This window comes from Callorhinus ursinus, unplaced genomic scaffold (assembly GCF_003265705.2).
Source record: "Callorhinus ursinus isolate GAN/ISIS: 27379988/994484 unplaced genomic scaffold, GSC_fseal_2.0 scaffold2, whole genome shotgun sequence".
Taxonomy (NCBI): domain Eukaryota; kingdom Metazoa; phylum Chordata; class Mammalia; order Carnivora; family Otariidae; genus Callorhinus; species Callorhinus ursinus.
In genome coordinates, this window is record NW_027397064.1 from 3422519 (window position 1) to 3439873 (window position 17355).

The following is a 17355-nucleotide window of genomic DNA, read 5'->3' on the forward strand; positions in this document are numbered from 1 at the left end:
AAATTCTCACTTTACCGCAACTTAGGAGGATTTATGTTAAAACCTTCCAATCAGAATATTTTGACTACTGTATGTTTATTATCCAGTACATGGAGCCTCACAAAGTAGGTTCTTTTGATTCCCAAACATATGGAGAACACAGTGGCCTTACCTTGTAACATTAGGAAGGCCTAAGGCAGAAGACTATTATAGGAGAGATGGCTGCAGGTGTCCCTTGTGGTCACACACACCTGGGCTCCTGTTATTAATCAGGCCCATGTTACGGGCTGAATTATGCGCCCCCCAAATCCAGATGCTGGAGCTCTAACTCCCAGTGTGACCATACTTGGAGATAGGGCCCTCAGAGAGGTAATTAAGGTTAACTGAGGTCAGAAGGGCAGGGCCCTCCTCCAGGATGACTCGTGGCCAGTAGGAGAGGAACAGACACCAGGACTCGATTCACAGGGGAGAGGCCATGTGAGGACAGAGCGGGGAGGCAGCCACAGGGAAGCCAGGGAGCGTCCTCACCGGAAACTGATCCTGCTAGCGTCTTGACCCTGGACTTCCAGACTCTAGAAATCACTGTTGCTGAAACCCCTCATCTGCGGTTCTTTGTTAGGGCAGCCCCTGCAGACAGACGCACCGTGTGATATTGGGCAAGTCACTTTTTCCTTGAACCTTCCTTCCTCATCTGCCAAATGGAGATAGTCTCTGGCACTCAGAAATAGTAAGTGTTGGCGACTGCTGATACTCTGACGGATTAAACCCTACGGGATAAAGTAGCAGGAGGGAAGAAACCCTCGGATTAGGGAGAACATCGGCCAATGGTCGCTCTACAAAGGAAAGGTGGCTCTGGTCCTCGGTGACACTGCCTGCAGGCGCTGTCCCCTGAGGGGGGATCCTGGAGCCCTGAGCTCTATATTGTCTTCAGTCTCATGCCCCCACACTGCTGTGCCATGGAGACATGGCATGGCGCCCCCCCCCCGGCTGACACGGGGAAACCAACCCCCTCCCAGCATCCCCTGAAGGCAGGCCAGAGCCTTTGGCCATGGGACACCCCACCCTCTCCCAGCACCCCTCCTTCCCGCCACTCTGCTCATTCTGCCCACTTCCTGCCTCTGGCAGCAGCCTCCGCCTGTCCCCCACCTCCACTTCCCTCTCCCTCCTCACCCCCACACCTTTCCAGCTCAGGGGAATCCATCGTTCCTCAGCTCCTGGGGCTCCCAGGGTCCCCGCCACACAGCTCCATCCCAACACTCATCTGCCAGTCCTGGAGGGCCCGGGGTGGGGTCTGAGCCCAGGCTGGCTCGTAGACTCTTCTGTTGCCCTGAGTCCTGAGCAGGGTACCCAGAGCAAGTCTGCACAGGACGGGCATGTGACTATTCCAAGCTGATTGTGTCTGATAAGAAATAACGCCTGGAACAAATACCTTACTGATTCATCCGGACAAAAATAAACTCTGGTTATTCACACCAGCGTTGGCTTTGGGGAACTTTCCTCTATTTGTGTGTGAGCTTGCATTACTGAGCTCGTGGGGAATTGGGCTTCACCATCACTGCTGAACTTTTAAAGAAAATAAACAACATTTTGCTGAAATGAATCACCTAGTCAGATATTATCCCAGCTCCTGGATTACGGATCCACAGAGGACACACTGAGTCTTACTGGGAAGAACATTATGTCTGCATGGCAGTTTATGGTGTACAAAGCACTTGAGCGCACACTGCTCTGTGTCCCCCTCCTACAGCCTGCAGGACTAAGGGGAGTCGCATTTTAAATTGCTTTGCAGATTTATACCTAAATGATGAATTCTGCATCTTGGTTAATGTAATTTCTTTAAGCATTTTGTTTAGACCATCCTGTCGTCCACCCATGCTGCAAAGGAGTCTGGGGGTGGTGGGGGGTGTGTCCTCTTAAGTCCAAGATGGACGACTGTCAGTTCTTAGCCAGGCATCCAGATAGTCTGAACGGTTTTTCCAATGACAGTCTGATATTTGAGGAGTCAAATTAAAAGCATGTGATGCACCCACCTGATCCATTAAATTAATAATCGTAATTGGCTGAGTCTGTCGTGAACCAGACCAGATGCAATACTCTCAGGGAGTTGTTCACCCAAGTGAGGTAAATTAGCTTTCAGGGCACTGGGGTCCACGTCAGTAAATTATCTGCTTCTGGGGAACTAAATGGGCCCCCGATGCCCGGGCAGAGCTGATTTGCCACATGGGTGAACAGCATATTCTCAGGGCGCCTCTCGCTCACCTTGGTTCCTCTGTGGTCAGGCCTGACAGACAGGAGCTGTGGTGCTCACACCTCACAGGGCGTGGGACGGACCCTGGGACGTAGCTCCTGCTGAGCTCCTGGGAGGAAGAGCACACCCCCCCCTTCCAGGCCCCCCAAAAGTTTCAGCTCACTTTTCAATTTTGTTTCCTCTGTGGAAGTGCTGGCTGGCAGTTGACGGGTGTCCAAGTTGGAGATGTTAAAGTGAGCGTCATTAGGTGGCTTTTATTCTGCCAGCGCCACACAATCCACCCCCCGCCCGGGCTGATCCCAGGTATTGGACAACACGGGCAGTGGCCTGTGGCAGGCTGGCCGAGGGGATTAACTCCAGAGGTGCCTTTCGCTTAACTGACAATTGCTTCTTTCTACTCAGCTGAGAATCAAAATCACGCACTGCTTCAAATGGATCCCAAGCCCGGTGGCGGAGTGCTACCGCAAAGTTCCACGCAGGTCGGCCCTTCGGCTGAGGGCTTGGGGATGGTTTTCTGGTAGCTTCAGGTGGCTGTTGGAAAGTGCTCTCCTCCAGAGGGGACCATGACATCCAGGTTCAAGGTCAAAAGTAAGACTTCAAGACAGGTGTTCTGAGGACATTTCATGCCTTTGATGTATCCCTGGGGCATCCATCCCAAACCTGTGTACTGACCTCGACCTGCAGCACTACCTCACAGGCCCGCACACCGGAAGAGTGCTCAGCTGGACCCTCACCGTGAGAACCAATGGCCCGGTGGCTCCTGAGTGACCACCACAGTGGTCACCAAGGACAGGCTGCCCACACACGCCCCTCGGCCTGCCTCTCTTCACAGTCCACGGAGACTCGTTTCTCTCAAAATATCATCCACTTGATGAAACAGATAAAAAAAAACAACTTCTGAAAGCAGGAAGTGCATGTTTTGCCCATAAATCTCTAAAAGTTCACAGTGAGGCCCGTTGGCAGTTGGAGCTTTAAAACACAAACCAGCAGGCAAGGGACCCCTAGTGATGACTGAGACAGGGCTGAGGGGGCCCGCCTGAGGAGTCCGCACTGATGGGCAGGGGTCTCCGCCACGGTCTGACTCAGGGCACCCGTCCACTTCCAGAACCTCTCATTCCTGACCAACCCTGGGAGGCCTGCCCCCTCAGGCCCATGGCACACGTGCAAAGGGGGGCAAGCATGGGGTAAACACTGCTGGCCTGTCTCAAGGGGGAAGACCAGGCTCCCACACAGAAGCATAGTGAGACAAAGACAGCATTTCTTACTCGTTTTCATTCTTCGAAGTCTTGCAGGAGACAACATACTCTCTCCAAGTATTCAGTGAGAAGCTCGCGTGTTTGTCCCCCCAAGTGAAATACGTACTCTCAGTTGTGGAAGCATGACAAGACAAGCTGACCAAGATTTTAAAGATTCAAATACATCCTAGTGCTTGTTAGGAAGTGGGAGGTGAGGCCATCGGGTCTGTTTCTGTGGAGTGAGTGCGGCGGGGGCGGGAGGGGGCCGGGCTCTGGCCGGGAGTCTGCTGGGAAGGGGAGAGGCCAGGGCTGAGGCTGTGTATCTGTACTATAATATAGAGATTAAAAAATGCCAAAGGGAAAGAAAGAAAGGAGAGCACACAGCTGCCGTCCCCCAAACAGACCTCCCATCTGCCACCCACGATTTGCATGTCACCTTCTCCGGGCTCATTTGTACTTCATTAACTGCCATTGACTTAACAAGATTTATGCAAATGACACCATAGGAGCTCCCTAACTCCCACTGCAATCAAGTGATTATGTATGTACAACTCTCCACAGCAATGAAAAATTAATACGTGACAAGCCCACTCGCCGCTGAGCCGGGCCTCTGGCTTTTTTTATTTTTCTTGCTTTGCTTTTTAATTTTTATTCGAACAGACCTTATCTTATTAGTTAAAAAAAAAAAAAAAAGAAGGAAAAATAGAACTCTCTGAACTAATTCTCCTCTAAGGCCCCAGAAAGGACAAAAAAGGAGAGGTGGGCCCATGTCCTCAAAAAATGAAGTTATTTTGCAGAAAATCAGTCATATTCTCGATGAGGAATCTTTACCTGGGGCAAAGGGGAGGAGAGGAAATCCTTGGCCAGCATGCTCCAGCTGGTTCCCACACTGGGGGAAGGGGCCTCTGTTCTCAAAATGAACAAGCTGCAGAATGTGAGCAAAGCATGGTTAAAATAATCTGCTGGACCACATTCAATCTGGACCAACACGAATCTGGTGGCAAAGCGTGGTGAAGACCACCTTGCTTGTGTCCTAAACCAGCTGCCACAAGACTCCTGTGAGGAGGGGGAAGAAAGAGTCTGTGATGATCAAAAACACTGGCTGGTCCCAAACCCATCACCATCACCAGCCCCAGGGAGGTCGCCGAGGTTCCAGGATGGTCTCTCTGCCATGGGGGGACGGGCCCAGGAGCCGGGGTATGGGGCTCCCACGCGCAGACCAAGTCTTGAACGTGGCTGTTCGAGAAGGCCAAGGGCCAGTGCTGGGGAGAAGGGCAGGGTAGCAAACGAAACCGCGGCGGGGCAAAGCAAGCCCTCCCACGCCTGGAGGTGAGCGCAGCGGCATGGTCCCCGGAGAAACGTGTCGCGGCTGGCTGTCTTGGAAGTTTCTTCTACATAAGCGGAAGCTGTCTGTCTGAGGTCAGGGCTCACTTGTTTAAAACACATAACTTCGCTTCCTAAGCTTTCTGAAGGCTTTTCCCCAACCGAGAGCACAGGCGCTGGGGTGAGGGGCTGGCGGCCGGATCTCGGCCCCATCGCTTCCCTAAGCGGCCTGGTCTAGAGTGCTCACCCTGCCCGGGTTTCATTTAAAGCAAGGATACCACAGCCACCTCACCTGTGGAGGTGTGGGGGATTCGAGGGGACGCTATTTGAAAAGCTCTTAACCAATATTAAGCACTCATCTAACTGTTCATTTCCTCGACAACAGGTCTAGCGAGTGTCTAGAAAGAACATGCCAGCCCCTGGGCTCCTTCCTCTGCAGTCCTGCCCCTCATTTCCGCTGGCTGAAGTCACGGCGAGAGGAGGGCTAGGAATTCAGACCATCTCTAATGATCTCAGATCCTTTACAAATACAGCACACGTGGGCATGTGATGTAAACCTGTAGGACCGTCTACAAACTCACATCAATCCCTGCGACCCACAGAAAGGCTCCAACAAAGGTGCCCTGAGCATGACTAATTGGAAAATCCAGTTTTGCTGGAATTTTAAAAAAATTCTCTCTGGAATCTCCACATCCTGGAGTTTCAGGGGACTCTGATTATCATCCAGGGCCCATTTCACAGATGGGGAATGTGAGGCTTGGAAGGTCCTGGGATGTTCTGCCATGGGGGACTCTGATCCGACAGGTGTGCACTTCTAGGAAGGAGTCTGCCCGTGGTGGCAGCCACGAGGCACAAGGATCTGAGCGCGCTCCTGAACCACGACTCATCGGGAAACCAAACCATGATTTAGATTTCAACGAGATTATTTTGAACATTCACAATCGAAAGGCTTCCAAAGACTGGGTAATACTCATTTTACGCTTGATGGTCAACTCCAATCGGCACACATATTGAAAACCTAGTCTGTACGGCAGGCCCCCGCTGCAGATGAGCAGGGTACAAATGGAGTGAAGGTTCCAATTACGCCAGGGGCCTGCCCAGCCCCTGTGGAGGGCGGCACCCCCCAATCGACAATAGGCATGAATCAAGGAAGTGGTCGAGAATTAGGTTTTAATATTCCCAAAAGGAAATGTCCCAGGACGAATTTTTTAAATGAGAGAAAAGGAGTTAAATGATTTTCCTAATTCTTTCTGGTTGAAACAGAATCAATAGAAAAATCGCACATTAAAATCACCTCCTGTAGACAGCTCGGTGTATAAATAAAGGCACACAAAGAAAAGAATAAGCAACGACGTGTGTGGACCTTGACAGTAACAAAACCATTTTAGAGCGAAGACATCGCCCCCCAGCAAAGAGGAGGGAAGAGGGTTTTTCTCAGTGGCGCCCGGAGCCAGTCCACGACTTTGTGGCTCGGGATCTGAATGCTTCGGGAGTCCCTGCTCGGGCCCTGGCCCACCTGTTCCCCTCCGTCCATGCTGAAACTGCCCAGCCCCGGCTAATGCTGCGTTCTGCTGGTTTCAGATGGGTGAAGTTGTATTTGTGCACCGACTCCAGCCCTCTGTAAGGGCGGCCGGTGCCAACCGGAGCTGCGGAAGGGCATGGAAACTGGGTGCCTGCCTGCAGAAGAGGATGGCAAAGAGCAATCCACCCAGAGGGACAAATCGGGCACAGCCCTGTTCTTAAGAGGCAGAGCTATTCTCCTGCCCGCAGATTTTTTTTTCCCCCTTTCTCAAGCAGAATGCACTCTAAATCAATTGGACTTCTTTCACAAAGTAAAAGATGCTGTTTCCAGGAGCCACAGTGCTAGGTCGAAGTCTTTATTTTTATTTTCCTTGGAACTATAATACCAAAATATGTCACGTGAATTCCCATTTTCCTTGAGACATAAAGTAATTTGGTACCCAGTTTCTGGGCTAATGAAAACCTATTCCAGGCTAGCAACATAGGCCAAAACAAATGCTTGAATTCAAGTCCTGTTGTGTAATGAGGAAGTTTAATTAAGGCCCCACATTACAGCTGTAAATGTTCCTTTATATAATAAGGTCTAAATGAAACTGAACCTAATCAAAGTTACAATTCCTTCATTAGCAAATTACAAACAAGAGCGCACAGCTGACACACCGGCTATGATTATCACAACTAATTGCCTCGTTGTTACAAACCAGCCTGAAACAGTGTTCAGATGTCCGTCTGCGAGAGCAAATTAGGGCCACATCGGGCTATTCCTGTGATCACAAGGGGCTCTTGTACGGCGATCTGATTTACCCCTGTCGACTGGCGGCAGCGGCCCAATCAAAGCCGGGCTACAAAGGCAGCCTTTGAAGCCAGCTCAGCCTCGAAACACACTCCATATGCAGCGGGCAGACTGCACTTCATTAGATCTGTTGTCACATTTTTCCCTCTTCTTATTCTAATGATCCTATTTTAATACACACAGGAACCTCTTCTAATTGATGTCAAGTGAGTGACTTCTACATTCATCAACAGAGCACATCAAACAAACCTTGGCGCACGAGCCAGCATCATAGCAAGGAGAGACCTGAGGTGTGTCTCCAGCTCCAGGAACGGAAAAAAGGGGGAAGCAGCATACCTGTTTAATTGGGATGGCTCGACCGCTCCCGATGCTGTCCGCGCGGCTCTCCAGGCCTTTCTTCTCTTTGTCTGGGTCACTCCCTTTCCGAGACTGCAAAGCAAAAATAAAGTTAGCGTCTGGGTAAGGGCTGCAGCTCACGGATCTGCAGGCCTGCCCTCATCCGGACAGTGTCTGAGAATCCCTACCCAGAAGCCATGGATGATGCAGGCGCGTGCACACGCACATACCCGAGAAGCGACCTGTCGAGTACTTCGTTCCACTGACCCATCGTTCTACGGAGAATTCCTTAAACTTTTCCCCCTACTTTTCCTCTGCAAAATTACCTTTTAATTCTTTTTTTACAGAGCTCAAAATTCAATCACTAGAAACCAATGGACCGTATAGGAAAGTAACGCCCAACAGGAAAGCGCGTTCTCAGGCTGCAGCTAATCCAGCCACAGAGAAAAGGCCTCCTTGCAGCTTGTTTTGGAAACCTACCCCATAAAGGTGTATGTTGAGTTAACATCTTAAGGATTTTTATTTTATTTTATTTTTTAAATTTTTTTTTAAAGATTTTTTTTTAATTTATTTATTTGAGAGAGAGAATGACATAGAGAGCAGGAGAGGGAAGAGGGTCAGAGGGAGAAGCAGACTCCCTGCTGAGCAGGGAGCCTGATGCGGGACTCGATGCCGGGACTCCAGAATCATGACCTGAGCCGAAGGCAGTCGCTTAACCAACTGAGCCACCCAGGCGCCCCTGAAGGATTTTTAAATTCTATGACGACAGAGAGGGGCAATTTAACCGTGCACCCTTCATTCATACCAAGGTGCTGTGAATGTTGGTTTTTTTTCTCTTTTTAATTGCTTCTGGATGGTTAGAGTCAAAGTAGTGTCAACCACACCACAACAAAATAACAAAGGGGAAGAAAGTTGAAAAACCTCTTTTTTGACAACACATCAGTACTTGGGGTAAAATGAGCAGCTCCGTCTGCCAAGTTCGCAGAACAGTCTTCTAGGCGGCGTTGTTGACATTGTGTGACCCGCCCGGGGGCGGCGGGCGGCCACGTGCCACCCAGGGAAGCCATGACCCAGAGCGCACGGCGACTTTAGGAAGCGGAAGGAGCACCCCAGCTCAGTCTCCATCTCTGGATGGCATGAGGAAGTGTGAGCACAATGATTTTCTGACAGATTTATTTTATTATGAGAGAAAGATCTGAAACTCGTCCTCCTTAATAACTGTGCTGACAAGTGACAACTTCACTCCATTACTTTTCAATGGGAACATTACTCACGCAATATTGAAAATGGAGAAATATTTTCATGTGCTTTTCAAATCTGAGATGATATATGAAATGCACAGACTTCGTGGTGTCCGGTGCTGCAGCGAAGAGCTAATGAAATCCAATTTCAAAGCGGTGTGAGATGGAGCAGCCGGTTTTTCTTTTTTATTTTTTTAAATATTAAAAGGGGCAGCGTCACTGGGTGTGTGAGAGAGAAAAGTCCCCATGATGTAAACTCAGATGTGGCACTTCAAGGAGCACGTATGCTCATTAGGAAATAGGCCCCTTTGATGAGTGTGAGAGCCGACATTTACTGAACACCTACTATGTGTCAGGCACCGTGCACTTTTTTTCTTTAGGGTGGCAGAAAAGCCTGGAACGAGGTAATGGGAAATGAAAAAGCAACAAACCGAAAGCTGCAGAAAAATGTAAGGCAGAATTTGTCCGTTTGGGCTGAGAGGAAATGGGAGGTACTGATTCCTTGTCATGAATTTCAGCTACAGGGTAGGGGATCACTTTTCTCTTTAATTCTTTAATTAATAATGTTCAGTCAGAGCTACGCAATAGCCCTCAATTCTCCTTTTGCCATATCTTACTGCAAATGGGCACCTGAGGTTTCCTTTTGTAAAAGAAGATTCAAAGCTCCCGATGATAATATAAAAAAAAAATTTTTTTTAATTAACACAGATCATTAATAGGACTCTGGGAATTTGATGAATTCCAAATTTCCCAAATCTGAAAATCCACCTTCATTATTCTCTGTTAACCAGAGTAATTAACAAAACAAACATAAAAAAATGAACATCTTCCTCAAGGCAGCACATCTGCCCCCCAGTCCCTCTGTTCTCTGAGCAGGACTCCCAGATTCCAGGGGAGCAGGCTGCCAGAGAGCCCACCTCTGTCCGACCACACACGTTGCCTGAAAGTTAGGAAGAAAGTTGGGAAGACTTCACCATCGAAGTGGCACAGAAATTCCCTGACGACTCTAAGGTTCTGGCCAGCTGCTGGGCAGAAGGGCCCGCCACACCCCCGCCCCTCGATTACTTCTCCCCGTGCCCCAGGCTGCGGTGCCCAACAACCGCACTGAAACAAACCCCTGGACAGGAAATGCCGCAGCATGCAGGAGTCTGCAGTGGGGTCTCCCGAGTCTTCTGGCAGCCCGGAGACCACATCGCCCATGGCACATGCCACTGCTCTGCTGAAACCACTCTGTGGAATCCTCCCGCACGAAGCGGTGCTGGGCGGCAGCTGCGCAGGGCACGAGTGACGGTGCTCGGGGACCAGCCAGATGCGCGCGACTGGAAGCTACCAAGGGTGGACCAGGCTCAGCGCAGGGGTCAGCGGCGAGCCCGGGGAGAGACAGTGACCCTCGCCAGCCCCGGATACGGAAGAAAGAACGGTTAAGTCAGCCTCATTATCACCTCCTTCTTTGCACAAATGTTTACCTTCTGCCACGTGACGCAAGAAGCCACAGAGGGACACGCCGTCAACCACCTGCGTACGGGGGCAGGAAGCCACGCTGCCAGGAACCCACACTATCACACAGAAGCCTGCCTTCCCCCTTCAACCCACGGCGAGCCCTCGACTCAGACACGCTGTGGCAGGACCCGCACTCTCCTCCTCAACAGGCAAAACACAGACGGTGCGGTGCGTACCATCAGCTTTGCTGCCTTGTTTTTACGGTGGGCTTCTAGGGTTCTTTGCACAGCGTGCTTACTGGGTATGCTTGGCTCTGTTTACTGGGACTGGCGGGCATGATGGGGGGAGCTTCTCAAAGGATCATGTAAATGACACTGCTTTTTTAAAGTCTGAAAAGAAGCAAGGCAGTGCCCAGTGACTAGAGTAAGCTTAAGATGGGCAGATGGATGATAAACACCAAATTCAAGGTGATGCTCATCCTCAGGCAGGGAGCCGGGCAGGGGAGGAGGGTGCATGTGTTTTGGAGGCACACCTGGAGGGCTTCGACTTTTACCCAAGATGTGTTATTTCTTAGCAGCAGCAGTAGCTGTGGCAAAATGTGTGTGTTTGATGAGCCCCACGTAAGTACGTGCCTGTGTTTTTTATTCCTGTCTCTCCATAAAAATATTTTCTAATAAAACCATTTTAACCATGTGTACATTAGGGCAACTACACTAAATTAACTGTACTAAGAACCCACACTACAAAACCAAAAAGGACGTAGCTTTTTAATACTTCTTTTCTCAAAACAATGATTTTTTTCAAAGAAATGAGCAAAATAAGATATAATTTAGATTTTGATTAATTCCTACTGCAAATAGAACATAATCTGCTACTACGGGAGCGATTTGAAGTTTATTCTAATTTGTGAAGAATGCATGTGATTTTTGTCTAAAAATGTGCATATATGCAAATAAACATCTGGGACTGCAAAACTCAGTGAGCCCAGAATGGTACATTACAGGTCTACTTTATAAAATTTATAAGTGCAGTATTTGAAAAATGATGTGTGTACTACTTAATTACCTCTGGCCTCTTTACGACGGTCTAATAAATAAGGTGGACAGTGCTCCTTCCTCTGGGTGTTACAGTCCCAGTCTGCGTGGATCTTTACTCACTAACATTGTTCAGCCTAGAGCACGTCTGTCCTCCTACCAGATGCTTTTGAGTAAATACACGTTTCACCAATTTAAGCCAATAATGACCAACAATTGCCAGGGACGAAGAGTGTGAATTCTACATATTTAAGAATAGGTGCAAACTGGAAATAATGTGAATTTAGTTTCTTAATTGCTACAATTTCAAAACTAGTTTGCCTCTTCTCATTCCTTGGATGACACTGACATCTAGTGGAGTTCCTATTTCTAAGACCTTGAACTTAAAAATATCCACACGTTACCATCAACATCACCAACACCGTTTTGTTCAACATCAAGCCCAGTAATGACCCACATTTGGGTCCCGCCCTGGGATTTTAGCCTTTTTCCTTCAGTGTCATGATGCAAACCCACTGCAGTGTTTGCTTCTTTCATAACCCCAAATTTCTATTCCCTTGAAGAACTGCTGCACAGCGACTCAATGCTAAAGTGCTTCACTCTCAAGCTGTTTTCCAACATTGAAAGAGAAAGCAAGTAAGCAGTGATAATGCACAGGTTCACGGGGAGGTTTTTGCATTATTAAACACATTAATCACATAATTAATGGGGATTTTCAGTAACCGTAAGGATGGGTTTTTATTGGCTCCACACCTCCCCCGCCCGGCCCTGGCAGCTGGGGGTCCTGGGCTCTTCTCGGATGCCTGCGCACCACACACGCACTCGTGCTTGGCCTGGAGAAGCCGGGGAGGGGGGAGGGGGGCTTATGCCTCACTTCCATCCTGTTGCCCCTCCTTCTTCTCCAAAACACTTTGTCTTGAATGTGGGCTGACTCTGGTAAGAACGACTCCCGACAAACAGGAAAACTGGTCTCCACAGGCAGCAGTGGGGAAGTATTTATTAACAGAATTACTATTATTTTTGATTCTTCTTACCTTAAAGTTTCTCCTTTGTATGCAACCTGGGTTGTCATGGTTACCTAGTGGGCAGGGTCCAGGATAATGTTTTCTGGCACATTCCAATTCCAGAGCCACTTTATAAAGAGTAGGAATGGGTACGTGCTGCAGCTCTTTCCAAACAGCCCTATTTTTAAAGAGACTTCCTCTGGCTTCTCACCTCTTCCTCAGAACAGGTGAGATGACCAGTACATGCGGCCCCGGCAGGTGTGGTGAGCCTGCATGTTCTTTCTCCCCACCAGCCCCTAACAGGTGTGGCAAGGATAAAGAAGCCTCCTGGTCCATGTCGGGAGCCCTCCCTCCTCCCCGGTATGCTGCTGTCCTGCTCACTACCAACCATCTCTGCGCCTCCGGGAGTCAGTTTCCCAGGTCTGCGAGTCACGAGTGAGCTTGCAGCCCGTTCTGCGGGTGACACCGCCCAGCCGCCAGGCCCCGGCCTGGGTACACACGAATGCTGCCAGTGTTGGGCAAGCTGGGAACTGCTGCTACTCTTGCTGTGTGAATCATTTCACAAGAAAGCCTCCTACATCAGGTACCAGTTTATAACCACATCACGCACTCCCCTGCATTTTGTAGAAAGCTGAACACCTCCCTCCCAGTGGGTCACACTGTCCTACAACCGCTTTTGCTTATTAGCACTGTCAGAAATCCTTTCCATGGCTGCAAAGGTGGTGACACAAAATTGAAATCCATGCCACAAAGACCCTTCGCCCCCACAGGGGATTCTTCCAGCAGCACCACTCACAGAGAATGCTGCTGTTTCCGGCCCAGAGAGGCTAAGCAAACTTGGAGCCTGGGGTCTGGGTCTGGTCTGTCTGGTCCTTGCTCTGCACCCCCAGCTGCAGCGTCCGTCTGACCCGACATGGCAGAGGGCAGCAAAGGAAAGGGGAGGGTCCATAGGCAGCAGATCTTGGCAATTACGACTCTCCAATGGGAAAACTGCCTCGAACATGGTAGGAAAGGCGTGGGGTTCTACTGCGCTTGGCAGCCGCATACAACCTCAGGGATGCCATCTCTAAATAAGGCAGCAGGTCAGCTGAGGCTCCCAGCCACCCCTGCAGAGCTCTCCCTTAGTTCAAGACAGGAAATCCTGGACTCGTCTGCATCTAAGTCAGCGGTAATCACCCAAAAGTGGAAGTCCAATGGTTTAAAACAGGGCACGACATGACTCTGTGCTGTATTGCTGACCTGAGCTTGTAGGGTATTTAGCGGCAACCCCAGCTGCTACCCATGACTCAACCTGGCTCCCAGTTGTAACAACTCAGAAATTTCTCCAGAAACTGCCAGGTGTCCCCAGGGAGCAAAAGCACTGGTTGAAAAGCATATACTTGTAATGCACAGGCCTGGTCCCGGGAGGGAAAACGTTCTCCTGAGGTCAAACGACTCCAGTCACAGGCCAGCAGTTCTGCCTACAGCTCTGGGCTCAGCTGCAGAGCGTCTCGTGGTTGATTAGTAATGTCTGCTGTGTGCACGGGAAGGGATGTGGTCAGAGCACTTTTGCCTCCTCACTAGTTTAGGGGTTCTCTGCATCCCCAATTGCCCAGGGAGCTTTTAAAAACTGCACATGCCTGGGGCCCATGTATAGATTCTGAGTTCATAAACCTAAGCCCAGGGAGGGGACCTACAGGTTTAAAATGCTCCATAAACAACTCTGAAGAAAAGTCCAGTGGAGAGCCCCATGTCGAGGAGCGTCTGAGAAACACTGAAGGCTCCTGGTACCAAGCCCAACCTCCCCCCTCTCCGTGATAAATCCTCAGGCGCCCCAGCCAGAGAAGAGGGGGGTCCGTGCACCAAAGCGGCTGATGCCTCTCATGCAGAAGGTTAGGGGCACACGTCTGGGAACTCTGGCACAGTTTTGTCATCTTGTACCCAGAGTAACAAGTCTGTCGCTAGAGACCGGGACAATCACGAGATAATAAATACCTTCGTAAGGCCCTCAACTCTTCATTCTGACACACGTATCTGGACTCCCTGCGCACAGAGAAATTCACATTTTCCTCAGTGCCCAAACCTTTGCTTCTCAGAGTTTTGTTAGACTTCCACAGAAGTCAGGGCTATTCTCGTTAACTGAGTCTGGATTCTACAAGTAACACTAAACCATCTGGCAACAAGTAGACGGACAGTGCCTGAAATTCTCCGAAATCACTCAGATTTCTTCCGGGGAAGACACTCACAGTGAAAAGGTTGGAGCGGCGCTTGGACTGCTTCCGGACAGGTGTCGGCGTGTTGGCAGTGGGAGGGACGTCGATTCGCAGCTCCTTCTGGCTGGTGCTTGGCGTCGACGGGACAGAGGAGGAGTAGTCGCTTAAGCTCCCGCCTCCGTTACTGGTCTGAAACGATGGAAACCAAGGTTTTATTAACGACACGCCCCAGGAACCTGATGGCACCACCTCTGTGGGGTCATAAGTGACAAGTTAGCAAGTCACACTGAAGAGAGGCCCGCAGGACAGGTCAGGTAGCGTCTCTGACTTGGCTAGTTGATTAGCTCGAGCAGAACACGGCCTCATTCTAGAACATACCAATCATCTTGTAAAGTTGACTTGAGAAAGAGAGGTCCCTCATTTGATTTAAAAATTGGGGGGAGGGAGTTAAAACGTAATTATGTTCTATTTCCTCTGAAAGATGCAGGGGTTGGCTGAACTAAATTGGCTCTAAGGCTCCTTCATGGCTCTAGATCGGATGTGGAAAGAGTGCTGTTTGTCTCAACAGAACCTAATGCACACTCTGAAAATCTGAACACTTTGGAAGACATTTGAAGGTTCACAGAAAATGAAACGCCTACAGTGAAGACATCCACATCCTTGCGTCTACCCTCACAGGCCCGTACCAGAAATGCCATCACTTACTGACCTCCCCAAGGAAAATGGAAGCGCCGTACCAAACTTTCTCGCTGTAGCCTTTTAAAAAGTCCAATATCATGCCTGCCTGAGAAATGTTAATTAAAAACACACACGCAGGCAAACCAAGTCAATGGTTTCCTTAGCAGGCTGTGGGTTTGGTTTTTTAAAGTGACAATTATTTTGTTTGCTTCCAAGTAAATAATTTGCCAGACTGTTACTCTGCAAAGATGTAACCTAAGGGAGATGGTAATTATACTTGAGGGCTCCTACCAAATTTAAGCATACAGTGGGATTAGCCGCTGAGGTTTACCCACCACCATTCAACCCCTGAGCAGACTCGAACCAGGACCGACACAGGGTAATATAAATCAACAGCAAAGACAGCACTGCACACCTCGAACCAGCATGCCTCATAACACAGGCAGCATGAAGACGGAAACACTGAAGAATGATTCCCATGAAATCCACTTGGCTACAGCAGTTTCTCAAGGAAATGTGAAGTCAATTACCAACATGCTGTTATTTATAAAGTTGAAAAGAAAAAAAAAAAGAGATCCAGCTTAGAACTGGCTGAGAGCACCCTTGGGACCGGCCCGCCCCCCAGTTCTGCCATGCCATCCCGCCCCACGTACCTGGCTTATGTGCACGGCGGACACCTGTGCAGAACAGACAGACGAGTGGCTGGGGGAGTTGGGCAGCGACTTGCAGGGCCCGATGGACAGCTGCTGCTTCTTCCTTGTGGCCACAATCTTCTGGGCAACTAGTGGACGGGAGACAAAAGGGATCCATGTGAGGCTGGTTTCCAAATACCGGGAACGTGGCAGAGATTGCTAGCTGTCCCAGCGATCCACTACCCTCTTCCTCCACAGTGACAGAGCTCCTGACTCTGGGCTGGGCACAGGACCACCAGAATAAATATGGCATTTTCCAGAGCCTCCTCCACCTTGTTCTCCTGCACCCCGGGCTAAGTGTGGCCATGCAGGCGAGTGCTGGCCGTGGGGATGACAGTCGAGGGCTCACGTGGCAGTTTCCAGGAATCTTCCTCGAGAGGGCCCTTGGCCCGTTTCTTCCTTCCACGTTTTCCTTTCTTACTGCTGGAAAGGCATAGATGTGAGCTGTGCCTCTGCAGCCGTGTTGGGGACAGAAGCCACACGTGGTGGGGCACAAGCCAGAAGGAGCGGCCCTCTGGTTCCACCAACGGCCTCAGCAGCCCTGCCCAGACCACCTCAGAAGCCTTGACCATCAAACAAAACAAAAATACACGTACCTGTCCTGTTCAAATTATTCTAACGTTATGATTTTTTCCAGTTACTTGCAGCAAAAATAATCCGAAACGAGAGAGGGTAATTTAACCAACCCCCCCCCCTTGAAAATCAAAAATCTATCTTTTGCACAGCCTAAAGAATTACTCTTAACTTTATAAGCTGCTGCATAGAATTATAGCCAAGGACATGTAATTATATCAAAGACTTTACTTAAATATATTACTACACACATTGGAAGTTTATCTTAATCAATACAAATCTAAATTCAACCAGCCATAACTTCTCTTGGCAAATGGGCTTGCTGATAAAGCACGCTGGATTTAATTGGAAAGGAAGTCCACAATAAGAAAACTCTTCCCACACCAATAGGTGTCACTGCAGAAGGACTGCAGCTTTTGTCTGAAGAGATGTGTGTCTCAGGGGACCAGCTGTAATGAAGTTCAACAGTGTTCAATCCTTGTCTTGGTCCCAAGAGCTGCTATTTTTAAAGACGTCCATGCAAAGGAACACGCCATTGTCCCCAGTGATAGGCTCTAACACTGAGGGAGCGCACACGGTGTCCGCAGTTTCTTTTCCAAATGAACAAAATTTTAATAGGGAACCGGTCTGTCCACAGCTTATGGCTTTCCTATAAATGAATGATCGTGTAAATATGATGAAGCGAAAATGCAGGATGTAAAAAATGGCTCTCAGAGATGAAGCGGCAGCTTCATTAGTTACATCCCGCCTCCAACGGGCCTCTGATCCCGAAAGGATGATATCAATTAATTTATCTTCCCGCAGTGTATTGATCACAAGCTTCATCAGCTAATCATGTTTAAATTACAGAGGAATATCGCAGCATTCTGTCATTTCAAAACCATTGGCGTATCGATCTGGGGTCTTTGAAGACGTATATTAGAACATTTTAAAAATCATTATGTGAACTCAGAAATAAAATCTAAGCTCAGATTCCATCAGCTGCGAAACACGGGCCATGCAGGCGAAGTGAAACCCGAAGACCAAAAGTCACGACTGTTGGGGTGACTGCCAATGTACTTCTTTT

The 17355-nt window shown here is 49.2% G+C and overlaps 1 protein-coding gene across 8 annotated transcripts in view; it reads right to left on the bottom strand.

The window, feature by feature from the left end:
• AGAP1 (ArfGAP with GTPase domain, ankyrin repeat and PH domain 1) overlaps positions 1-17355 on the bottom strand; it is a 513811-nt gene that overhangs the window by 244488 nt on the left and 251968 nt on the right. For all 8 annotated transcript variants that reach the window (XM_025889132.2, XM_025889128.2, XM_073876820.1 and 5 more), the window contains exons 7-9: positions 15678-15805; positions 14380-14535; positions 7436-7528 (exon numbers count right to left, since the gene is read on the bottom strand). In XM_025889132.2, the coding sequence (XP_025744917.1) occupies positions 7436-7528; positions 14380-14535; positions 15678-15805 (377 nt within the window). The remainder of the gene's footprint in view (positions 1-7435; positions 7529-14379; positions 14536-15677; positions 15806-17355) is intronic.